General features: G+C 37.0%; 1 protein-coding gene across 1 annotated transcript in view; it reads right to left on the bottom strand.

Moving 5' to 3' along the window:
- The window catches only part of LOC110971739 (uncharacterized), a 157,503-nt gene that overhangs the window by 38 nt on the left and 129,950 nt on the right, over window positions 1-27,515 (bottom strand). Inside the window, exons 30-34 of the mRNA XM_051944223.1 lie at window positions 4,170-4,185; window positions 3,979-4,067; window positions 3,811-3,852; window positions 3,469-3,525; window positions 3,271-3,333 (exon numbers count right to left, since the gene is read on the bottom strand). Coding sequence (XP_051800183.1) covers window positions 3,271-3,333; window positions 3,469-3,525; window positions 3,811-3,852; window positions 3,979-4,067; window positions 4,170-4,185 — 267 coding nt within the window. The remainder of the gene's footprint in view (window positions 1-3,270; window positions 3,334-3,468; window positions 3,526-3,810; window positions 3,853-3,978; window positions 4,068-4,169; window positions 4,186-27,515) is intronic.

Below are 27,515 nucleotides of genomic sequence, written 5' to 3' on the forward strand. Positions count from 1 at the left end.
CTAGAACCCAACACAAAACACACAATTACAAGAAAACATACTTGAAATGAGCTAAAATTCTTGAGTAAAGCCCGTGTATTTCTGTCACATCCTGACGTGTGTTGATGTTCGGACTAAGCTGATGTATGGACAGAAAATAAACCAAGCAACAGGATGTGACTGATAATGATCAGTGAGGTGCTAATTCAAATGAATTAAGCAGAAAAACAAGGAAGACTGTGTGATCACCTTCAACAGGTCCACAGAGGAGTGTGTTCTGTTCTGAGAGAAAAGAGGAAAACTTCCGATGTTATCGCACTGACACAAACTGTCAATATAATAACAAAAAAATGTATTATCAGATCCCACTTTACGATGTTATGGCTTATTAATAAAGTAAAAATGTATTGTTGCATCATTATTACAGCCTTAAACCAGCAGCTGAGGCCTGACTTAGATAAAAACTAGTAGAATTACTGATGATTAACAGACTCACAACTGTTCTGAGAAGTTCACCGTCATCAACTCAATAAGAATATTTTTAGTGAACCTAAATCTGCTGATGTTGCCACAGAAACTGGACACAAGACTGTCTTCTGTATAACTGAGTCACTTGTGTACTCACAGAACAACCCCAGGATGGAGAACAAAGCGTGTCCCATCCTCACGTCCAGCACTGACACTGTGTCACTCTGCTTCTGAAAAACACTCAGAATGTGGTGAGCTCAAGTTCCATCTCATGTCAGCATCAGCTCAAATATGTTCAGAAAATGGTGCAGTTCAATTCAACAAACAGCATTATGGCTTAACTCTTCTTGATATTTATTGGGATTAATGAGTCGATGTTACACTGTATTTATCTGCAACAAAAGCTAAATATCAGGATTCATTTGTAAAAAAAAATCCATGTTACAAACCTTTGATATGTCAAAATCATTAATGAGTTATTCAACAATATTATATATAACTACTTTACACCTTCGCTGTAGAAAACAGGAAGCAATGAAACCTTCAAGAAACCATTTGAGCTAAACAAGTCAATTCAGGACCTGTCAGCATGAGTGAGTGAAACCATTTCCTCTTAGTGTGGACAGTATGACTGTAAATTTAGACACAGTCTCCGTCACACTGAGTGTTCACACACAGTAGACTCATCCTCCACCAAAACCAATGATCTCATTTGAAATTTCAAAGAAAGTGGTCCAGATACACATTAAAATTTAATTAGTTTTTGTTTCCAAATGCTTCTCCTTTCTGCCAAGAACAATGAAATCAAACCTGCTAGTTTTTACATCATCTTTCTGACAAACAGCAATGATCACAAACCTCCACCTACTTCCTCATTTCCTCCAGATGATGAAAATGTAGATGATCCTATTTCACACTGAGTACAACCATAATAAGACACACAGAGAGAACATCTTTAAAACTGGTGTAGAAATGTCTCCAATAGGCTGAACATTGAAACACATCATCTATTAAATGATAAAATAGACAAACCAGAATGACTTCAAAACATCCATGAGCCACAACATTCAATCCACTCTCAGGCAAAGTGAGCAGCATTGATCATCTCATTACAATGTTCTGCTGGAAACTTTGGCTTCTGGATTCAAGTGGATGTTACTTAAATATTGACACAGACCAAGTGTGGCCAGAAATTTGTGCCAATAGAAACTGAATTTCAATTACTTTTTACAGTTTCACAGCAGCTAAACTCAATTTCAAAATATTACATTTAGTTTCAAGTTCATTGGAATTCACTTTCAATTTATTTATTAACATTTTTATTAGTGATTAAAGTTCAGAAGCTTAAATCATGAGATTCAAATTTAGTTTATTACAGTTGCTTAAGTTGAGAAATTCAAATATAAAAACACAAAGTTGTGCCCATTAACACACTCAATGAATCCAACCAAACCCAAAACCTGCTCAACAAGTGATCCAGGAACAAATCAAGACCTTTCTGTGTGAAGACAATCACATTTAACACACAATTACATCACTATTATACACACATTAACAGCCTGTGGTATGAAAAACAAGACTATTCATGCATTAAATTGTGAAAACACCAAAGCTTTTATGAATAAAGATTACATTTAATGTATTCACAGGAACAAAATATTCATCAAATCTATCAGTTCATTGTAAATAAAGAAAATTGAAAATGCTCTGATCATCTAACAGGAAATGATGTTTGACATGAAAAACACGCCGACTTTAAAGTCACACTTTAAACTTAATAACTGCAAACTGTTGCTCTGTGGAATAAATGACCACACAATGGGAATATTTACATTATAAACAGCAGATTAAGTTCATATTCATCTCTAAAATGTTGATATTTTGTGATTTATCTGCTGTTTTACTGGATGTAGTTTCCATTTTGTCCTCCACTCCAGTAGATTTGGAGATACACAACTCTTTATTGGTCTGGAAGAAAACCAAAGAATGACAAAATGCTGTTACTCAACAACTAAAGGCCACTTATGTCAATAGAGAGACAAATCCTACTAGAAATGTTATTTTATCACGATACAATTACCTGCAGCTCTTCCTGGTTTCACTTCAGAATAAACTGTTTCTTCAGCTGCTGATTGTCCTGTGAAGAAAGTCAACTGGTTTAAAATGCACTTTTCTTCAGGAAAACGGAAAATAAACAGAAGAAAACATATGATGATGTTAGTTGGAGGAGGTTACAGTGACAGTTTATACAAGCTTAAGACCAACCTGTTCCAACAATTAGAGCTGCAGGTGGATTTTAACTGGACTTACCTTTGTCTCTCTTGGCTTTACCTTTCTTGTGGGGAGAACCTGAGCGTACGTCAGACTGTCATCTGAAACAAAAGTGAGTTTAGAAATGTATAAATATGTTTTCCGTTGTTTTCATCCTCCATTTACTGATCATGTCCTCTGAGTGGATGCTGGTAAACACATTATGTAAGTGCTTATTCTTATGTGCAAAATGTCCAAAGAAATCTATGTGATTAACCAACAGGCAGGAAGTTATTTCAAAAAGGTAAAGTAAATAGAGTAAATACTTTATCAAGTCTGCTTTGAGAATTTGGTCAAAAGCAGGAACTATAATAAACAAATGAAGTGTACTTGATCAATAACATTTTTAGCAATATGAGAAGTTTTTTCATATCTGTAAAGTCAAAACAAAAAATATTTTCAACACAGTGGGTAGATTTTACCATTTCACCAGTAATTCTTCTTAGTTTTAGTCAAAAACGACACCGACAGGCAGAATGAAACACACAAAAACTGTTTTTGTAACAGACCGACCTGTAGATGATTGTTTCTTCACAACAGCATAAACTGCACTCTCCTCTGGTTTCTTTTTCTGCCCTGTGAGATTTAAAAAAATAAAATAAAAATCAGTGACAGAAAATCCATTTTCCTGCACTTTACTCAGATTCTACTGGTCTATAAAAGCATCTCTAGTTTCTATTGTATGTGGATCTTACTGCATAAAACACTGACCTTTCTTTGCCACCTTTTTAAGCTCAGTCGCAGAATATGTGACATCTGAGGGTTCATCTGAAATAGTCACATTTTTTAATTTACAGACTGTCAGTAAATCATTTACAACGACTTCAATCATGTCATTCTGGTGTTTCTAATTGACTGGACCATAATCCCATAAAGAACTGCTTCAGCTCACGCATATCTTTCATTCCACAACAAATCCATTGGATTCAATACTGAGCTCTGACTGCTACGAGTTCAAATGTTGGTCATTCAGATCAAACTGTCTCCATTTTAAACATCTATGTATAATCCCAGAAGTCCACCTCCTCCTTCCTGCCACCGTATAAACTCTACCTTTATCAGCGTCTTTGACTGATTCATAGAGACAAGCATCACCTACAGAGAAAAACCAAACCAAGGTTGGATTAATGAATCTAATTCCATCGTCTTCCAATCAGCTGACAGGAAGTAGAAATGTTACAGTTAAAGACATGTCAGAGAAAAGTCAGAGATGAGGCTGACCGTTGACAGGAAAGACACATTCATTGTTCAGAGCTTCATCCTGGTTGATGGTGTCGTCTGCAGCACAGCGCTGATTTGTGCTCTGAGACCTGATGAGGACAGAACATTTAGGAATTACAGCAGATTGGACAGGAAACACAGGATGTAATTCTAATGTGTTGAAAACAAGCAAAGTGGAACATTTTACCAACCTGATGAAGCATGAATCTGTGAAAAAGAAAGAGGCTGTTAACATGTTTACTGAATTTCAAATTGTTCTTCTGCTACTACTGTATATCTGAAGAAATCAGAAAACATCTGTGATTTTGAATTGATCAGAAAACTTCTCACCCTTTGACTGTTTGTAGCAACAAAGCATCAGAAGAATCATCAGTAAAACTCCACAAACCAGCCTGGTGATCAGCAGAGCAGGAAATGAAGAGTTTTCAGAACTGGACTCTGAAATAATAAAAAAAATTATAATGTGCAGAATCATCAATTTACACATTTTGAAACAACCCTTGATACAAAAACTAATAATAGAAACGGAAATGTTTACACACTTGTCACTGCCATCCAACTCTGAGCTGATTCTTTTCCTGAATATTGACACTTGTAGAAACCTTCATCTGACTTTGACACTGCAGAGATGTTCATCTCTCCTCTGGAATCATTTTGGATGAGTTTGTCGTCTTTATAGAAAAACACATTAGAAAGAACATTTTGTGTCTTCAACCTGCAGCCAAGAGTAACAGAATCTCCCTCAGTCACAGGATGGACAGGGCTCACCAGGATAACACCATCATCATCTGTAACACAAACATGAAGATTCATTTAGTGGTCAGCTGGTGTCATCTGATGGACAATTATTAGGAAACATCTCACAGGTTTTCTATTTTATCTTACATAGTGTCTAAAATGTACTTTTCAATCATGAATACCACAGAAATCTAAACCCAGCAACAAACAAGGAGGTCATTCCACAGGTATTCAGTAGGTAGTTTTACTTATTAATATTTGAAGTTGTCTGAATGACATCTCACTGCATTGTTTTTTTTCATCATGACATTGACTCCAGATCTGTAATATTGATTGCATATTTCATAACTTCAGTATGAAGTTGTATCAGAAAAAAACTTAAATATTGCTGATGTCTCAAATTGAAATGAAAGAATTCTGAAGTGTCAACATGGTTATCAGTTATGACATTTTCACAAAAACCTTCATTTTTTTTGACCAAGTATTTCATATTCTAAAGTATTCCATATTTGTTTGGTATGTTTTCACATCAAAGTACACATTTTTCAGAAAATATCTCCAGTTGACATCTGTACTATCGTTTTTTCCAATGCGTGTTCAAAGATGGGACTTCTCATGATAGCTTCAAGATTTTTTCATTTTTCAAGTCACACAAAATCAGACTAAATGAAACGGTAAAAACTAACTTCAATTTTCAGGTTTTTATGCTTGAAAGTTTGAGATGTTTTCCTTCAAACATTTCCTCAGATTTGAATAAGTGAAAAACAGGAAACTGTTTTCCTACAAATGATCTCAAAGTACTTAGAATAGAATAGATAACATCACTGTCTGTTCCAAGGAACAAACACAAATTTGTTTCTTATTATACCAAGATGAAATTTCAGACACCATTTTAAAAATCAGGCTTTATGATGAAAAAGTTTCAAATAAAGGAGAGGGTCGAGCCAAAGACCTCTAATGATTTCAGATGGAATAAACCAAGCACAACTTATTTGATAACTGACATAATTACTGTACAGACCACCCTTAAATCCACAAAACATAGAATATGTTTGACTATTTCATTCTTTATAATCCCCACACTGGAACATTGAAATAATAGATACAGAACATATTGTGACTTACACTGTCCAGTGATGTTGACTGCGTTGCTGAATGCTGATCCAGACTCACACCAGTACACTACAGTACCGTAATGAATCCTATTAACATTACATGTTGATCCACTCATTGTTCCCCAGATAGAACATTGACTGGTGAAGCCATCATCAGTAAACCTGCTCACTCTCCATTTAGTGGAGTTTCCCTCACAGCTCAGTGAAACAGATTTAGAGACAAAGTGCTGCACTGTGTCAGGATTCACTGTAAGAGACGCTGCTGAATGAAGATCTGAAAAACAAACAATGAAAAAGGATTCAGTGACATTAAAACATGATTGAAATAATCATTGTCCTTCAGAGTAGGAAATTAAGCAAATACATCATGATGGAAACTTCTGAATTTAAATTAAAGACAAACATGTAAATTCTACACAATTATTGAAAAATAAAGCATTACAACACTATATATGAGAATATCTGTTTAAAAACAACAACATTAAAACCCCAAAAACTGAGAATGAGAAGTTCCTTGGGTTACAATAATCAATACTTTTGTTCCATTATGGAGATATAAATGCACACAATCAGTTAAAAATGAAATACCGTTGAGTTCTAAGATTTGTTTCTCATGAACAGACTGCAAAGACCAAACTGAACAAGAAGAGAAAGAATGCAATAAACAAACAAATAAACTGACCTCCAGACCAGACAAACTTAGGTTCACTGTAATCAGTGTAATACTCTGGGTCTCCTCTTCCAGCTCTACATGTAAATCCTGCTGTCTGTGTCTGTCCATGAATAATGAAGGAATCTTGTTCAGTCCCGTTGATGCTACCAGGCAGCAGCTCATAACTGTAGGAGGTTCCTGATAGATCAGGAACAGCCTGATACCAGTAGAACCTCCATCCTGCAGACGGATGTTTAAACTCACAGCTCAGAGTTACTGAAGCTCCAGGACTCAGCCATGATGGAGACACAGTGAGGACAGCTTTGGGTTTATCTGTTGGAAAGAGATTTTCCTCCACTTAAAACATGTTACTGTGTGTTGCTGATAGATTACATGTAACAGTTGGATCCTGCATATTGATTTTTTTTAAATCCGTGTCAGCCTGCTATGTCTAAATATATGCAACAAATATTTGAGATTATTGACTCCATCCAGAAAGATCCCAGGCTGGGATTTGAACCTGGGATCTTCTTGCTGCAAGGTGAAAGTGCTAACCACTACTGCGCTGTGCAGCCCCAATCCAGCTTCAATGTCCTTTTAAATGTAGGAGACTTTCAGAATAAATATGGTTAACACTCAATAATATACCTGTGAAAACTCAAGATTACAACTATACTAGTTTCTTTTGTAAAACTTACATTGGTTCACTTCAGATTAACATCAGTTAACTCATTGTCTGACTAAAGATGTAAAATCATCACAGAATCAAAGAACTTTGAGACAACAAACAACAAACATGACTTACCTGATACTGACAAAGTGACGGCTTTACTCCACTCAGTTGAAGAATAGGAGTCATCTCTGAGTTTACCCCTACACATGTAGGCTCCACTGCTGGACTCAGAAACACGAAATGTCTGGTGATTATCATCTGTGGAGTGTATATTTAACCCAGGTCCTCTCCAGTCATACACCCACTTGGTGTTTTCACCTCCATGGACCTCACATGTCAGAGTGATTCTTTCACCTCTGAACATCTGAGTCCAGTCTGGTTGTCGTCTTAGAACAGCCTCAATGGAAACTGTTTTCACATACAAACAGTTAGGAAAATGAAAACACAATATCAGAAGAGAAATGTTCAGTTTCAGCACAGTTTTAACTGTCAACATCAAAATGTGATTTTTTTTAAATTTTAAATCAAAATGACTGAACTCACAGGTTATCCTAATGGTGACCCCATCACTTAGATAAGTGTAGTAATCTGGTTTTCCTCTTGTTCCTCCACACTGGTAGATTCCTCCTTGTGATACACTGATAACTCTGTTTTCTTCATCATTTGTTCTAACTGGATCCTCCAGAACTTCAGAGGTTCTCTGAGTACGTCTGTACCACTCATATTTCCATCCAACAGAGTTCTGCACAGAGCAGGTCAGTGTCACACTGCCTCCTACTGGTATGGTTGTTGTTTCTGCTGTCAGTGTGGCCCTGGGTTTAGCTGTAATAAAAAGCAAACAAATAAAAACAACAACATGCAATTATTCTCATTGAAACTGATCAAAAGTTTTTAGGGAAAATACATTTTTAGGTATGTTTTCTTTTCACATTAGTTCTAAATTTTATATATTTCTAACTTTATGTATTTCTAACAGGTTGATCAGAACCAGTACTGAAGAAGAACCCATCATATCAGAAGTGTTTGTGGAGGACACACACACGATACACAAACACCCTCCTTCTCTGACACTGCAATTAAAAGACACAAAGATTCTGTCCAAAGAACACAAAGTTGATGCGTTAGAAGCAAGAAAAATGGGCAAGTGTAAGGATTGAAGTGAGTTTGATAAGGACCAAATTGTGATGGATGGACAACTGGAACAGAGCAAAAAACTGCAGTTCTTGTGGGGTGTTCCCGGTCTGCAGTGCTCAGTTTCTGTTTCTGCTGTTTGGCCGTGTTAAATGATAGCAAGTAAAGAACAAATATAAAAAGAACTTAAATCAATGAGTAAGCTCTTCTAAGTGCTAAATTTGTGTCTGTTTTAGGATTGTATCACTCGACAAATGCAGTGAAATAGCTTTGAAATTACTCACAGCTCCATAAATTCTTATGTTCCCCTCTGACTATCTGCATACAGAGCTCCTCTGGAACTTTTAGTAATGCTGATGGTCTTTTTGAAGAAAACAGACTGGTCAGTTCACACTGCTTTTACGTTCCTGACCTCTTATCTCCAACAGAACTCGCTCCGCAGCAGGTCAGGTGTTCAGCATCAGTTATCAAGGAGACGTACACCAGTAAGAAGTGAGCCACCATCGTAGTTCTACAAACCCAGAATTCAACTGGAAATTAAGTCAATAATCTCAAATCCTGCTTCGTAGTACAGGACTGTGAACTTACTCCTCTTCAGTTTACAAATAACACACAAGACCAACAGCATAGTTACAACCATGTGCTTTGACCACAACATAGTGTCCCAGTGTGTTGACTCGGCTGCCATTTACTTTCAGAAAATCTTTCTTCCAACAATACCGTCTCATCTCGTCACTGCCTCTGTTTTTACTCTACTCCATCACATTTCCTACTATTTTTAAACCAGCATTTTCCTTTATTCTGAGACTTTAACTGAGCTGTGGCAGACCACTCAGTCAGCATCAACAGTGTTCAGGAATTAATTCTCTATGTATATTATGATTGTCCTGTAAAATACTTCTCTCATCACTGTCCACACTAATGAATCTACATAATAGTATTCTGTATACACAGTAGTTGCTCTACCCAATATGCCGTACAACGTCTCTTTAAAAGTACCTGTAAATATCTTACTCTATCACCCAGTAGTCACAAAACACATTCAGTCCTAATTGGACAACAGCTCAAGCCAGCTTCATCCATCCATTCTCTATACACCGCTTTATCCTCACTAGGGTCATGGGGGGTGCTGGAGTCTGTCCCAGCTGACTCGGGCGAAGGCAGGGGACACCCTGGACAGGTCGCCAGTCTGTCGCAGGGCTACATATACAGACACACAATCACACTCACATTCACATCTACGGACAATTTAGAGTAACCAATTAACCTCAGCATATTTTTGGACTGTGGGAGGAAGCCGGAGTACCCGGAGAAAACCCACGCATGCACAGGGAGAACATGCAAACTCCATGCAGAAAGATCCCAGGTACAACTATATTAGTTTCTTTTGTAAAACTTACATTGGTTCACTTCAGATTAACATCAGTTAACTCATTGTCTGACTAAAGATGTAAAATCATCACAGAATCAAAGAACTTTGAGACAACAAACAACAAACATGACTTACATGATACTGACAAAGTGACGGCTTTACTCCACTCAGTTGAAGAATAGGAGTCATCTCTGAGTTTACCCCTACACATGTAGTCTCCACTGCTGGACTTAAAAACAATCAATGTCTTGTGATTATCATCTGTCCAGCGTACATTTAACCCAGGTCCTCTCCACTCATACACCCACTTGGTGTTTTCACCTCCATGGACCTCACATGTCAGAGTGATTCTTTCATCTCTGAACATCTGAGTCCAGTCTGGTTGTCGTCTTAGAACAGCCTCATTAGAAACTGTTTTCAGTTGGGAACAGTTAAGGGAATAAAAAACACAATATCAGCAGAAAAATTTTAAGATTTTCGCTTCATCACATTTCTAATTTCAATGATCAAAGTGTGTATTTTTCAATCAAAATGACTGAACTCACGGTTTATCTCAATGGTGACAGAATCACTTAGAACAGTGTAGTAATCTGATTTCCTTCTTTTTCCTCTGCACTGGTAGATTCCTCCTTGTGATACACTGATAACTCTGTTTTCTTCATCATTTGTTCTAACTGGATCCATTAGAACTTCAGAGGTTCTCTGAGTACGTCTGATCCACTTATATTTCCATCCAACAGAGTTCAGCACAGAGCAGGTCAGTGTCACACTGCCTCCTACTGGTATGGTTGTTGTTTCTGCTGTCAGTGTGGCCCTGGGTTTAGCTGTAATAAAAATCAAACAAATAAAAACAACAACATGCAATAATTCTCATTGAAACTGATCAAAAGTTTTTAGGGAAAATACATTTTTAGGTATGTTTTCTTTTCACATTAGCTCTAAATTATTTCTTCTTAGAGTCTAAAATCAAGAATGTAATGCTGTACTTTACAATAATTCAAAACTGTATTACATACTTGAAATGAGTACATAAACAGGAATCATAAATTTGTGCTGTTGGTCATGTTGATAAAACATGAAGGACTCACCTGAAACAGTTAGAGAGACAGTGTTACTGCTCTTGGTAGAATATGACCACCTCCTATGACCAACACACTGATAATCACCACTGTCATCTGCAGACAGAGGTCCTACTGTGTAGCGTTTGAATGTGTTGTAGTAAATATAATCTCGTCCATCCTTGTTGATCTTGTATTCCCAGTCAGCATCGTCTCCTTCCTTCATGTCACATATGAAGGTCACAGACTCTCCAGTATAAAAGTGGACCAGTTGGGGTCAGTCGTCAGCACAGCATCTGGAACTGAACACAAACATGGACTGACAAACTACTTTAGTTTGACTCTACAATATGTGTGGACACATTGATTAAAATAATGAAGACAGCTAAAGACTCATCCTCAGTGAATGAAATGAATGAAGACAAAGTAAACAGAGCCGTTACCTTGAGCATGTCCACAGTAGAGGAGTGTATTCAGCACTAAAATAAAGATTGAAACTTCAGACATTATTAAAATGAAACAACTGGGGATCTATGACTGACATCCACAGTGGAATATGAAACAGTTGAATGTATAAAATCTGTTAAATGATCACTGTGATGAACCAATAATATGTTTCTGTGATGATTTAACTCAGTTCTCTGACTCTACATCAAAATATCTCATTTTCTATAATTCTGTCAACAAGAGTGAAGCAAAAGAGTTGGTAAAAAGTATCTGGTACTCACAGTGTAACAACAGCACAGACAGCAAAGTGTGTCCCATCTTCAAATCCAGCACTGACGCTTTGACACTTGTTCTGTCTGAGAAATACGTCCACTTTGGACCAACTGGAAACTTGAAGAGACACAGTAAACCGTGACAAACAGACAAGTTTCATGTCAGGGTGGCGTCAGAAGTTTTCTGAAGAAATCTTTTTCCGTTTGATCAGTCCACAACCACTTCCGTCTCTCTCTAAAAAAACCCCACAAAAAACAACTCACACCACTGTTGGTTCGACCACAGAACATTTAGACAAGGTGATACTTTCATTCCAGCTTCTGCAAATACAAATAAGTTGACATTTGCTTTTTAAATACAAAATAATACAATAAAACAAATACTAAAGGAGAAACAACTTTGATCAGCTAGGATTAAATATTCTAAGTGTCTATTTTCATCCATCACATCACACATTGTATTTATTTCTGCATGTTATACTGAACATCCCCAGTGCACCTACACTTCCTGCATGGTCAACAAGTTTGTAAGGCAACAGCAAATTTCTGCATTAGTGTGCAAATGTTAAGGGACTTCTCAACCAAATAAAGTGGGTACGGAAAGTATTCAGACCCCTTGAAATTTTCCTCTGTCATTGCAGCCATTTGCCAAAATCAAAAAAGTTCATTTTATGTCTCATTAATGTACACTCAGCACCCCATCTTAATAGAAAAAACAGAAATGTAGAAATTTTTGAAAATTTATTAACAAAGAAAAACTGAAATATCACATGGTCATAATTATTCAGACCCTTTGCAGCGACATTCATATTTAACTCACATGCTGTCATTTCTTCTGATTCTCCTCGAGATGATTCTGCTTCTTTATTGGAGTCCAGCTGTGTTTAATTAAACTGATTGGACTTGATTAGGAAAGGCACACACCTGTTTATATAAGCATAGGCGTCAGTTTAGGGGGGGACGGTGCGGACTTGTCCCCTCCACTTTTTGTCAGGGGTCATTTTGTCTCCAACACATTCAAATTCTTCACATGTAAGCCGTTGTAAACCCAGTTATTTTCAGTAGTATAGAAAATCCCGACACTCCTGAATGCACCATCCGCACTCGGCCGAGAGTTGCACAGACATGCAGCACACCTTCGTGAGGTCAAAAAAAAAAACGCGCAGATGCTAAATTTGCGCCCGTGCCAAGTGGAAGCTCCGACTAGAGGCGTCCAGGGGCAAAATTTCGGCCCGGGAGAATTAGTACTATAGTGGCCCACAGACTCCTTCATCTGCATGCACCAATAGCTTAGCAGGTTGCGCCTCCGCCTGTGGTACGGAGGTTTGAGTTTGAGCCCAGTTTGTGGCATTTTGCCGCCGTTCTTGTGGTCTCCGTCCCCCCCACTTTTAAAAACAAACTGACGCCCTTGTATATAAGAACACACGGTATTTATCCACAACAAAAGCTGAACATCAGGATTCATTTGTAAAAACAAATCCATGTTACAAACCTTTGATATGTAAAAATTACTAACAAATTATTAAACCATATTTAGCTTTTCAAAACTTAAAGTGTAGAAAACTACTTCACACCTTTGCTGTAGAAAACAGGAAGCAACGAAACCTTAAAGAAACCATTTGTCTGAGCTAAACAAGTCAATTCAGGACCTGTCAGCATGAGTGAGTGAAACCATTTCCTCTGTGTGTGGACAGTATGACTGTAAATTTAGACACAGTCTCTGTGACACTGAGTGTTCACACACAGTAGACTCATCCTCCACCAAAACCAATGATCTCATTTGCACTCAAAGAAGACAGTCCAGATACACAGTAAAATATTTTTAGTTTTTCTGTTTCCAAATGCTTCTTTCTACCAAGAACAATGAAATCAAACCTGCTAGTTTTTACATCATCTTTCTGACAAACAGCAATGATCACAAACCTCCACCTACTTCCTCATTTCCTCCAGATGATGAAAATGTAGATGATCCTATTTCACACTGAGTACAACCATAATAAGACACAGAGAGAACATCTTTAAAACTGGTGTAGAAATGTCTCCAATAAGCTGAACACTGAAACACATCATCCATTAAATGATAAAATAGACAAACTTTTTGTCATTCTGGTGTTCCTGTGATCTGCATTTGTCAATTAGACTAAATTACACAGCAGCAGAAAATGACTTCAAAACACATCCATGAGCCACAACATGATGGGAAGGATTCTAATTCAGTTTCTAAAAGCACAAGGTTGTTTTCACTGTAGCGGACATTTTGACCAGGGTGTTCAGAGGGATGAAGATCAGCTAAAGGACTCAAAGGAACTGATAGTGACCAAAGACTGTGTGTTGTGATGCTGCAGCTATAAAAACATGTTTTGTTCCAGGAGAAATGAATACAAACGTGTTCTAAGAAAGGTGGGCTGTTCAACGTTCCAACTAGAAAAAATACATCCATTGTGGTCAAGTCAACTGATTATTTATTTAATATTCAGCAGAAAAATACTTAGATAAAATAAAAAGGCTGCACATACAGTGTAAAAAGAAAGACATTGTATTAATACAACTCATCACTGAGCACATAAGACTTCTCACTGAAACAAGTACCAATCTATAAAACTGACACTGGTGATAACGTTCTTACTTCTGTTCATAAAATCTCTTAACATGATGCTACATAACAAACATTTACCCAATAACAGTGAGAGCAGGAATAATAAGGTTAACGTAAACAGGTTTGTCACAAATATTTAACTGTGTGAACAAGAAATTCAGACATGTTTAATAAACCTGGTGACAACAAACCAACCTGCTTAACATCATTACTGACATGAAAAACACTTCTATGGTCCTACACCTTCTAACCTTTACATGACAACAAGATTACAACTACATGTACAGAACAAGGATAAGGATAAAAGCAGGATTAGCACTGTTGCTATTTATGTCACAGCTAAACACAGATCAGAATTCTTTAACATGATCCAAAACAAAACTGAACAAAATCCTGTTTGATGTTGGGATGGCAGAAGTTGGAGGAAAATTGTTAAACATGTTTGAACTTGAGCACTGTTTTTTTTTAATGTTGTTGTCCATGAATCTCTTGTTTTGTTGATGATGCATTTCTTTTTAGGGATCTGAAACAAATCACAACAAAAACAACTCAGAAATGGAAAATGAAAGACATAATAGTGGTGAAGATGTAAGAATAATCTCACCTTCTGCAGTACTTGATTTTTTAGACAAAATATTATCAAAAAGTACAGAATTTGTGAGAGAATTCTACAGTTAAACTTGAGTTACCATCATCTTTTTCTTTCTCACATTTGAAATCTTCTAAAGAGATGAGCGCAAATTTATCATTTTGCTACAGCAGCAAGAGAATGAGTGGAATTCTACACGTTCTGGACCAAACCAATTTCGTTTTGTGCTTGCTATGTCTCATTTTGTCCACCAGATGGCAGCTTGTTGTTTGTGAGTTATCTTTAGAAAATTAAAGTTTCATTGAAAATGCATTTTTTGTGACATAATCTTCATATATGCTGAGTTTTATTATATGGGTTTTGTTAACAAATGCAATTTTACCTGCTTTATGTGTACATTTCTGGTGTTTGTGGAGTTAATGGTTCAGTTTTATATTGCCATGATTTTATTTTGAAAACTACCGTTTGCTTCCTGTCTGTATTGTTTTGCCGGGAATTCACTACGGATGAATGAGCTAACATAAAGCCATAAAAGTTCAAGCTAAACTACGGTATAAGGCATCAGACATTGAATGTATATGTTTTGCAACCCCCCGAAGAGGCACAAGGTTCGTGTGTGTATGTGTTATGTTTATGATTGGAACGTTATAGATGATCAATATGTCAGAAAACTGTGCTAGCCATTTGCTCATGTGTTAGTGAACTTATAGTGTTGCTAAGTTTGAGAGCGCACTGTGATTCAATATAGAAGAGTTGTGAGACTGAAATGTGATTGCTTTGTTTCTCTTTATTTTGTCAGTTCTCACGGTTCATGGAATTGCTTGTGAAAAGGCAATAAATTTAAAACCATCAGTCGAGTCTCTCACCATCTTTCGGAGGGTATGCTACACCTTCTTTATCTAAAAACAGCCAAACTGTGAAACAAACTACTTTTAAATTTTGTTAAAGTGTGTAAATCATGAGACGTTTGGTAATTTTGACAATGCAGAAAACAAAGTGAATGGGCAAGTCTTTCTTTTTTAAAGGCATAAAAAAATGTCAAACTATATTTTCCCATTCCTGTCTAGGCCACTCACATGCAACCTGATTTTCTGTGTTCTTCTTCATCATTACCAAATGAGAGGACAGTCAACCACTTCTTAGGGGTGAAACCTTTTGTGGTGGGCTCTGTTTCGAATCGTGCAGTCATTTGTAGCAGAGCAATGCTAGAATAGAGATTCTTTACTATTCTTTGTCTCACACACACAAACCTATTTATATTTACACATTGCTAGTTGAAATAACAGTTACTAAATTACAATGTTTGATGCTTTGTGCACTCACTGACCTTCACAACCTTCAGGCTGGTGGGAAGATGTGACATTAATATATTCACTGGCTGCTCCACCTGAAATAATAACGTTGAATGAATTCAGATGAGTCACTTTTAATATAATCTATCATAACTCCACATTAATCAAAGGTTATACTGTACCACTGTCAGTGTTTCCAGAGCCTCTGATTGATTCATAGACAGCAGCATCACCTACAGGTCAGAGAAAATCAATGTCAAATTAGTCCCAAGAGCTTTTGGTTTGATAAAAGAAAAGAATCAAACTGGGTAATAGAAATAATAGTGAGAACAATAATAGGAAAGGCTGACCATAGAGGAGAGAGGAGTAAACTTGAGTTTCATTCTGGCTCTCTGGTTGATGCACAGCAGAGCTTTGATTGACGTACAGAGACTGAGAGAGCCTGGTGCATGAAGGAAATGAATAAGACACATGGAAAGTATTGTTATAATGCTCAAAATGACACTAGAGTGTTTGACCAACCTGTCACAATGTGGATCTGTAAAAAAAGACAACAAATATTACACTGTTTAGTATCCAAGTGGTTCTTCCCTTGTCATGTCATTAGAATTTATCTGTGATTTTTGGTAAATTATTGGATGGAAAACATCTCACCCTTAATCTTTCTGCAGCAGAACACCAGGAGAGGCAGCAGGATCAGAATCAGTAAAACTTCACAAACCAGCCCAGTGATCAGCAGAGCAGGAAATGAAGAGTTTTCAGAACTGGACTCTGAAATTAGAAAAAATATAAAAATGTGAAGAATCTTCAACAGAATTTGTACATTCACAAAGACTAGGGTGACCATACGTCCTCTTTTGAGAGGCTGTCCGGCCTGTCCGACCGGCGTTTATAAAGTGCTTCAAATGTCCGGGTTTTTGATGTTGCCGAGCTTGAGTGCGTCACAGACCAGTGTATTTATCATTCACGTTGAATGGTTCTTTTGGAAACACGCTCTGAGAGGCGGAGTTTGAGCCGAACCCCGGAACGCTCCACACTCACTCACTCCTCGCACGCTGACAGGCAGGTAGGCACACTGCGAGAGAACACTCGAACCGAAAGAAAATGCCGAAACGCAAATGTCATTTCTCTGATGAAATGCGATAAAAGTACCCCTGTTTTCGTCCGGGTCGTGTCAAATGGGAGGCAGAATGTACAGTCTGCAAAGCTGGGACTTATGTCTCTGTAGCTAATAAGAAAAGGAAAAAGAAGGAAAAAAAGGACTGTTGACTTGAGGCGTTATTTCTATATTTTTTCATTTGCCATTAGACACATTATTTTGAAGAATGGCCGAACTGAACATTGAAGAATAGGCTACCTCTCTTTTTCTTTTTATTTAATATTTTGAGGCATTATTTCTATTTTTACATAATTGATAATTGGGAGGTTATTTTGAAGAATGGTACTCTACCTCACTTTTCCTAGCTAAGGTGTAAGTGTCAGATTTAAGAGAGATGATTATTTCTTATTTTGTTAAACATCTGAATACATGTGTTCCTACACAACTTGAGTCAATAACTAGGGGGGGCTGAAAAATTTTTGCGCACGAGCTGGAAGTGTGTCCTCTTTTCAGAGAAACAGAATATGGTCACCCTAACAAAGACTACTGATACTAAAATAAAAACAAGAATAATGTAAATGTTTACACACTTTTCACTGCCATCCAACTCTGTCCTGATTCTTTTCCTGAATATTGACACTTGTAGAAACCTTCATCTGACTTTGACACTGCAGAGATGTTCATCTCTGATCTGGAATCACTTTGGATGAGTTTGTCGTCTTTATAGAAAAACACATTAGAAAGAACATTTTGTGTCTTCAACCTGCAGCCAAGAGTAACAGAATCTCCCTCAGTCACAGGATGGACAGGGCTCACCAGGATAACACCATCATCATCTGTAACACAAACATGAAGATTCATTTAGTGGTCAGCTGGTGTCATCTGATGGACAATTATTAGGAAACATCTGACAAGTTTTCAGTCTTATCTTACATAGTGTCTAAAATGTACCTTTCAATTATGAATACAGCAGAAATCTAAACTCCGTAACAAACAAGCAGATCATTACATCTGAAATCATCGTATTTTTGTTTTTTAATTTAAAGTTCTTTTTTTTGCCTTTCGCTTTTATTGATAGGTGCAGTGGAGACAGAAGAATAGGAGAAAGGCCTGGAGCAAAGGGCATTGGGCAGGAATCGAACCTCAACCGCTGTATCTGGGACCACCCCCTGTACATGGGTCACCCGTTTAACTCGTTGAGCTATCCAGGCACCAAATCATCATATCTTAAAACTATTTCTGTTCAACTATCTATGATTTGCCTGAAATTGTTTTGGATTGTCATGACATGAAACTACACGTTTCAAAAATACTAGTGGTTAACATCTGTATTCTCATTATATTTCAATGTGACTTCAAAGATGGGACTTTATATGACAGGTTCAGTTTTTTCATATTTCACATCACCCAAAATCAGACCATGGTAAAAAGAAAAAAAAACTTGATCAAATTTCAGGTTTCTATCATTGATAGGTTCTGAGATATTTTCATTCAACCAGAGCCTCAAATTTCAACGAGAGAAAAAATGGCCTCAGCCAACTGTTTTTCCACAAAATATCTCAAAGGACTTGATCTATCAAGCTAGCATTTCAGATACCATTTTAAAATTCCAGATCTGATGAAAAAGTTTCAAACAAATAAATTCTTTAAGATGGAATAAATCAAGCACAACTTATTTTGCCAACTGACATAATTACTGTACAGACCACCCTTAAATCCCCAGGACAAAGAATATGTTTGATTATTTCACACTTTCTAATTCCCATGCTGCAAACTGGAACATTGAAATAATAGATACAGAACAACATATTGTGACTTACTCTGTCCAGACATGTTGACTGCGTTGCTGAATGCTGATCCAGACTCACACCAGTACACTACAGTACCGTAATGAATCCTATTAACATTACATGTTGATCCACTCATTGTTCCCCAGATAGAACATTGACTGGTGAAGCCATCATCAGTAAACCTGCTCACTCTCCATTTAGTGGAGTTTCCCTCACAGCTCAGTGAAACAGATTTAGAGACAAAGTGCTGCACTGTGTCAGGATTCACTGTAAGAGACGCTGCTGAATGAAGATCTGAAAAACAAACAATGAAAAAGGATTCAGTGACATTAAAACATGATTGAAATAATCATTGTCCTTCAGAGTAGGAAATTAAGCAAATACATCATGATGGAAACTTCTGAATTTAAATTAAAGACAAACATGTAAATTCTACACAATTATTGAAAAATAAAGCATTACAACACTATATATGAGAATATCTGTTTAAAAACAACAACATTAAAACCCCAAAAACTGAGAATGAGAAGTTCCTTGGGTTACAATAATCAATACTTTTGTTCCATTATGGAGATATAAATGCACACAATCAGTTAAAAATGAAATACCGTTGAGTTCTAAGATTTGTTTCTCATGAACAGACTGCAAAGACCAAACTGAACAAGAAGAGAAAGAATGCAATAAACAAACAAATAAACTGACCTCCAGACCAGACAAACTTAGGTTCACTGTAATCAGTGTAATACTCTGGGTCTCCTCTTCCAGCTCTACATGTAAATCCTGCTGTCTGTGTCTGTCCATGAATAATGAAGGAATCTTGTTCAGTCCCGTTGATGCTACCAGGCAGCAGCTCATAACTGTAGGAGGTTCCTGATAGATCAGGAACAGCCTGATACCAGTAGAACCTCCATCCTGCAGACGGATGTTTAAACTCACAGCTCAGAGTTACTGAAGCTCCAGGACTCAGCCATGATGGAGACACAGTGAGGACAGCTTTGGGTTTATCTGTTGGAAAGAGATTTTCCTTCAATTAGAACATGTTAGTATGTGTTGCTGGTTGATTACATGTAACAGTTGGATCCTGCGTATTGGCTTTATTTCTCTCCGTTAGCCTGCTATGTCTAAAAATATGCAACAAATATTTAGTGGTAATATATACAAAACATCTTTTCACAGTTTTAGCTGAACAGTCATAACTGTTGAATTATGATGTGATTTACTTTCCAACACCAACAAACTGAAGGGATCACTCCAGTGTGTTGAATATTTTTTTTGTCGTTTTCATGATGCCTTTACACTTGTACTCTCATTGTGCAGTGAAAAAGGAGCATACATGCTGAATTCATTCTGATTTGGAAGCTTGATTGAACTGGTAGATTTCCATTCATATTCCCACTCAACGGCTCCTCCATGGATCTTACATTTCAGAGTTGTTTATCTCTCTTCTATATATCTGAGGCCAGTTAAGTTGCAGAGTCACAATTGTAACAAAAACATAATGAACCCCACCCAGTTGTTTCCTATGTATTTAAAGGGCAGATTACTTTCTGTTCTAAATCTCTATGCAGCAAATGTTTCATTTTCCAAAACAAGTGAATTCACAAAAACTACATTCAATTCTATGTTCATTTTGAAGAGAAAACAAGTAAATGTAGTTGCATGAATTATTTCAAGAGCCTAAAAAACATTAAGTGGGATTCTAGATCCTGACAATAACTGCAGATCATGTGACTGTGTCACTAACAGGCTTCTCAACATCACCACCAGATTATTAGACAAGTTTGACTGTTATTAAAACTGTATATTCTGTAAAATTAATGTGCTGCTTAGATGTATTCTGGCATGTCAAATAGTTTGTCTTATTCTTTCAGCTGCAATCCTGGCAGCGTACAGTCTCAGAGCAAGTAAAGAAAATGAACAGAAAAACATAACTTGTGCTTGATGTTTTTCTCAGAAGATCAAACTGCAATCCTAAACCAATAAGAGGAAAATAAAATATAGTACAGGCTAAGAACAGCACAGGTGCTCCAACCAAAATCAGGAAGGAAAGCTACAAAAAAACTGCAGACTGTGTGAATGTGTAAATAATAAGCCTATCAGTAAGTTGCTGAGATGCAGGTTTAATGATGTGTCCCAAGATGTTATAATGAAATTACAAACACTGTCCTTTAAAACCACTCAAGAGACAAATTTATTAATCATGTTATTAAAATAGAGTTATTTTTCATGTTGATGTGGAAGATGAAATCATTAAACTAATGTCTCATTCTTATGGCATGTAGGACACTTTTAGTCTTATTCTTTCAGCTGTTTGGTGATGTTAAATGATAGCAAGTAAAGAACAAATATAGAATGAATTTAAATCAATAAATACACTTTTTTAAGTGTTGAACTTGTGTCTGTTTCAGGATAACAATGGATGACAAAGGCTTAAAGAACTGACACAGGTTTGAAATTGCTCACAGCTCTGTAACTGTTATGTTCCCCTCTTTGTGCTGACCTGTTCTCTCCAACACAAGCCGCTCTGGAGCAGGTCAGGTGTTCAGCATTAGTTACCATGGAGACGTACACCGGTAAGAAGGGAGCCACCATCGTCAAATTCAACTTGAAATTAAGTCAATCATCTCAAATCCTGCTTCATAGTACAGGACTCTGAACTTCCTCCTCCTCAATTTCAAGCTAACACACAAGAAGACCAAATACCAACAGCATAGTTACCAGTGTTGGGCAGTAACGTCACTACAAATAGCGTCGTTAGTAGTTTAACTACATTTTTCTGTAACGACGTGATGGCGTCGTTGTTTACAAAATCAAAAAATGTTTCAACAGCTTCGCTAATGTTTTGGTCATGTAGCGCGGTAGCGAACGCAAAAAGCTACATTAAAAATGATGAATGTTGAACTGCTTGAAGCGGAGCTTTCTGCTCTGCTGCAGTCTCATCTCACACTTTTAAGGATCAGACAGTGACATCATCTGCAAACGCCGACATGTCTGTGTCGACCAATAGAAGCGGAGGAACTGTTGATGTCGTCATTCAACAATCCCTTCCTGCGATTCACTGGATCCACACACGCACAGACGCTCGCTTCAGTTCACTGAGACATGGCAGAGAAGGAGGGAGAAGACGAGAAGCTACCGAAGGAGTCAGAGTCACCGTGGCCCTACCTAAATAGTTATATGAGTTTTTGTGAAAAAAACGGAGAAAAGTTGTTTTCAGATTGCTACTGTGCCAGCCCAAGGCGAGGTTTCTGTCAACTTCAAAGACGTCAAATACAAATCTGAGAACCCATATACAGGTGACTACCGAATATGCACAACCAGCAGCAGTTAGCTAACCCCCACATGTCAACCGCAGTATAAGATGCACACATAAACGAGCTACTTTTCAACATCTAAAATTCGCGTGGCAGTAAATTAATTAAATTAAGCATAAGGTTGTGGTGGCAGTGTGTGAATATGTATAAATTGGGGGATTAAATAATTAAACTGATACATATAGGAGGGAAGAGGTATGGGAGAAAACGAGGTAACAGTAAAACCAAAATCTGTCTTCTTCAGTATTACTGTTAACACTAATGAGCAAATGGCTGAAAAAAATAACAGAAAGGGAAACAAAAGTGATGGCATAAATGATTAAATATCTTAATCTTACACTCAAGACCAAAATTGAGTTAAGTAGTAGTGGATACAGCACTTTGGGAAAGCATGGAATGATTTTACATAGATATTAGTGTAGGAATACTGCAAAGGCCCTGGAATTCCTGAGCTGATCAAAACTCAGATAAGCTGTCCCTCTCCAGCACTGACCAACACCCATCTCTATAGGAGGATTGAGACATTTGTATTTCTGTAGGTTTTCATTCACAGAAGGATGGAGCTCCTGTGAACATTTAAACCCCTGGAATAACTTCTTCTTTTTAAAAGACAATGACTTTCAATTATATGCTATGGATGTCTTGTTTAATGAATTTTCATGCTAAAATCCCTTTTCAGCTTCAGGAGACCCTCAGCCGGAGACGTCTCTGCATTCCACAGATCAGATAACAAGTCGTAAAACTTTATGGCTGAAGGCTGGAGTCACCCTCTCACTCTCTTTGACTGAAACAAAGAGACTGGAACTGAACTTAAACAAAAAACACTTGCCAAATTAATATTTCTATATGCATTTGGTTTTTCCAGACTTTTCCACAGTTACTCACAGTGTTTCATCTATGTCATATTTGAAGATCATATTTGCATGTCTGATAGAAGTCGATTTATTAATTTGTGATGTTTAATCATTTCTTCCCCAGGATACTATGATTTTGGAATGAATTCCAGAATTAACCTCTGAATTTCCTCTCCGTTTAGGTTGAATGATGACCATTGTATTTACCTGTTACCAAATCTCTAACTTGTTGTTATATTTTCACTGTGATACATATTTTTAATGTCATAAACATAAACATATAGTTATGAATGAAATGATTCACATAATATGAACATATGTATTAATCTACACATTTCACTTTCACACAACTGAATATGGTGGGATAGACAGATCGTGTTTTGCGCGTTTAATATCATATTTTAGTCCATTCTGGATTCCTCTTTCTTCTCTACTCTGTGAGAACAAAGAGATTCCAAATTCCACCAGAGACTCGCTCCGAAAAGTTCTCTCTCTCCGCCCAGGTCCTCCCCTTAGCTGGACCCACAGATAAAGTCAGCCGTAGCCCACATCAACTCTCTTACCCTCTCTTACCTCTCTTCTCTTCCTCATCTGGCCCTGAGAGGCCAACCAAAGTCTCTCTCATTATTTTCTTACCTAAAGCGCGTTTTCCTATCTTTGAAATTCCCTCACCATCTAAGTTTGTTAACTATTTATCTCTTAATATTTTTGGAACATTAGTCTAGACATTTTGCTCACGTTAAGCCGAATTTTATTCGTTTAATCTGGAGAATCGATTCAGAACCAGCATTTATTTTTCTTAATTTTGACCGTTTTTCATCAACACCCGTTTCTCTTGGCTAAAGCCTGAGAACCATCATTTTTAAGCCAAGCAACACTCAGCTGAGAACTCCGGAGATCTGCTGGATCAGGTCCATTTGCATAGAATCGATCAACCCGCGGCAGGACATCCAAGCGTGGCCACAACAACGACGACACACCGCTCCGAACCTGCAAGTCCAGATCGTTGTGCTGCTTCTCTGAAGGCCCCGCAAGTCCCAGCCCCATGACGGTTCACTTCAATAACTCCAGCTGAGTTTGCTCTGATTCCATTCTATGGGTGATGTACTAACCGCTTGGTCATTTAATTCATTTAATCAATTTATTCTTTTACAAATCATTAGAATTCTTAATCCAAATTACCGGTTACCTCGTCAGGTTAGCTCTGGCTAATCCTCACCATATTTCCTTCTCTCTCACACCTACTTCCACATCTCTCACACATGCACACACACCACACACACACTCCCACATTCCACACATACACGCACACACACACACCATATCTACATTGTATATAGTTCACTTGTCATTATTTTCATAGAATAGTTAATAAATACCTCATTTTAGACCAAACTACAGTCTTAAGTGTTTCTTTGTGTAGAATGTGGTCAATTTAACCGAGGATTCAAGACTTTTTGATATGAGATTGATCAAAATTTTTATGAATATTAATTTTTTTATTAAAATGTATTATTTCCCTAGGAATCTAGGGTGGTGCCCCAATTATTGATAACGAGAGCTCTAAATCATAACGTAGTACCCCTACATTAGACTTAAGAAATAAAACTTGATTTAATACCCAGCGTGAATACCCAAATTATGTATAATATTGTCTTACGATAATATTGCTTACTTTATATGGAAATGATATCAAATGTAACCTATTATACCCTTCAATGTAAGTGGTGTGTTAATATAAGCTACTGCAACTTAATTATCAGATACATTATGTCTGCAATACAAACTAAAAAGAAAATCAAAACAATGATTTCTAATGTAAAAAGGTTGATTCATTTTAAATATAGCTCCACATATTCCTCAGCGTATCAACTTACTAAGTTTGGAGCACTGAGAACAAAAATGATGGTTTAATAATAAACAAGTCAGCATTTCTTGTCTCCGTTTGACTGACTTCATTAGTCCCTGAAATTTTTTGGTAAGAAAAAAAAAGTAACTTGAATGTATTAAGCTACTTTGGTCATATTGCTGTAGCTTGGCTTGCTACATTTCTGTGGGTCATAGCTTCAGTGTAGTAAAGCTTGATTTAACACGGAGTAGCTGGTAGCTTAGCTCATTATAGTTTCCAAGTAGCTTGCCCAACACTGATAGTTACAACCATCTGCTTTGACCACACAGTGTCCTGGTGTGTTAATTCTGCTGCCATTTACTTTCATGTAGTCTATCTTCCAACAGTACTGTTTCTTTCATCTTGTCACTGTCTGTGTTTTTACTCTATTCCACCATCACATTTCCTACTATTTTTGAACCAGCATTTTCCTTTATTCTGCACACTAATAGACTTGAGACTTTAACTGAGCTCTGGCAGACCACTCAGTCAGCATCAACTTTGTTCAGTAAATAATTTTGTGTCTCATTCATGTTTGGCCTGTAATTTATTTATCTAATCACTGTCCACATTAATGAATCAGTTATATGCAGTACAACATGCTTTTAAAAGTACCTGTAAGCATCTTACTCCATCACCCAGTCACAAAACACATTCAAACATAATTGGACAGCAATTTAAGCCAACCTGGATGCTATTTTAAATGTAGAGGAACTAAGGACAAAAAACAAAACAACGAAAAAAACAGGTTAACACTCAATAACTTACCTGTGAAAACTCCAGACTGAAACTATGATCGCTTTTTATTTTAAACTTACATTAGTCCACTTTAGGATAACATCAGCTAACTCATTAAACTCTAAAACACAGTTATAAAAACTCCTATGACTCACTTTAGCAATAAAAGTTTTAATGTTGTTCTCTTCAGCAGTATGTTATTAATCTCAGTGGTTCTGTGTGGACCGTACATGTAAAAGTCTTTGAAGAGGCAGAGATCATACATGTTATTTTTGCTATTAATCTCATAATGAATAAACACAGTGGCTGTTTTATGTCCAAACTGTCAACTCCTGATCATCCAAGGACAAAATAATGAGATGCAAAATATTTGTATCGTGCAACAATTGTGCTGTGTACTTTGACAGAACAAACAAACATGACTTACCTGATACTGACAAAGTGACGGCTTTACTCCACTCAGTTGAAGAATAGGAGTCATCTCTGAGTCTACCCCTACACGTGTAGTCTCCACTGCTGGACTCAGAAACACTAAATTTCAGGTAGTTATCATCTGTCCAGTGTATTTAACTCTGGTCCGCTCCACTCATACATCCACTTGGTGTTTTCACCTCCATGGACCTCACATGTCAGAGTGATTCTTTCACCTCTGAACATCTGAGTCCAGTCTGGTTGTCGTCTTAGAACAGCCTCAATGGAAACTGTTTTCAGAAACAGTGAGGAAATGAAAAACACAATATCAGAAAAGATATTTTTAGTTTCACCACAGTTTGAACAGTCACCATTAAAATGTGCATTTTTTTAATCATAATGACTGAACTCACGGGTTATCTGAATGAAGACAGAATCACTTAGATCAGTGTAGTAAACTGGATTTCTTCTTCCTCCTCTGCACCGGTAGATGCCTCCTTGTGATACACTGATAACTCTGTTTTGTTCATCATTTGTTCTAACTGGATCCATTAGAACTTCAGAGGTTCTCTGAGTACGTCTGTACCACTTACATTTCCATCCAACAGAGTTCAGCACAGAGCAGGTCAGTGTCACACTGCCTCCTACTGGTATGGTTGTTGTTTCTGCTGTCAGTGTGGCCCTGGGTTTAGCTGTAATAAAAAGCAAAAAAAGTAAGTACATGCAATTCTTCTCATGGAATAAAAAAAGCGTTTTTGTAAGTTTTCTTTTTACACTACCTCTGAGTTCTTCATATTCAAATATGTAATTGCGTTCAACACTAAATAATGATCATTTTCTTTGCAGTTTAAGATATTTTCAGTGGTGTGAAATGTCAACTTAATTTCAATAAGCACATTATTTACAGTTTCTCCACTGATTTGTCTGACAGTCATTTGTAAACATATACTGCATCTCTGAAAGATACACAAAGATGTTTTACTTTTAGAGTAGTCTGTCCTGTTTTCAGTTAAGACGGGAAATTTATCAGTAGCCAGCTATAAAAAGGTGAAATTCTTGTAGAGTTCAACTATGTTTTATGTTATTTAAAACTGCAAAAAAAAAGAAAAAAATGAACAATTAAACCACACATCAGATCTAAAACTAAATATTCAAGTTGAACTGATTCTTCTATACATAATGCAATTCATTGACAATAAAATGTGAAGTCAGTGAAAACAAATATCTCACTGAGGAGCTGATTCAAAATCAACAAAAATCTAAATTAAAAATTTAAATAGCAGGCTGTTCCACATAGTGTGAATTCAACGACAACAATTTATAATACGACTCAGTCATTTCTATTGACCCCACATGCCTGCATGCATCTGACAATGTCTGTGTATGGTCATCAGGAGACGTGGAAGGTTTGCTGTGGGATCTCTTCCCAGACCTGGATCAGGGCATCATTGAGCTCCTGGACAGCCTGTAGGAACCCAGGGCCACTAACCCAGCATAAAGACCAACAA

The sequence above is a fragment of the Acanthochromis polyacanthus genome, chromosome 23, assembly GCF_021347895.1.
Source record: "Acanthochromis polyacanthus isolate Apoly-LR-REF ecotype Palm Island chromosome 23, KAUST_Apoly_ChrSc, whole genome shotgun sequence".
Classification (NCBI taxonomy): Eukaryota; Metazoa; Chordata; class Actinopteri; family Pomacentridae; genus Acanthochromis; species Acanthochromis polyacanthus.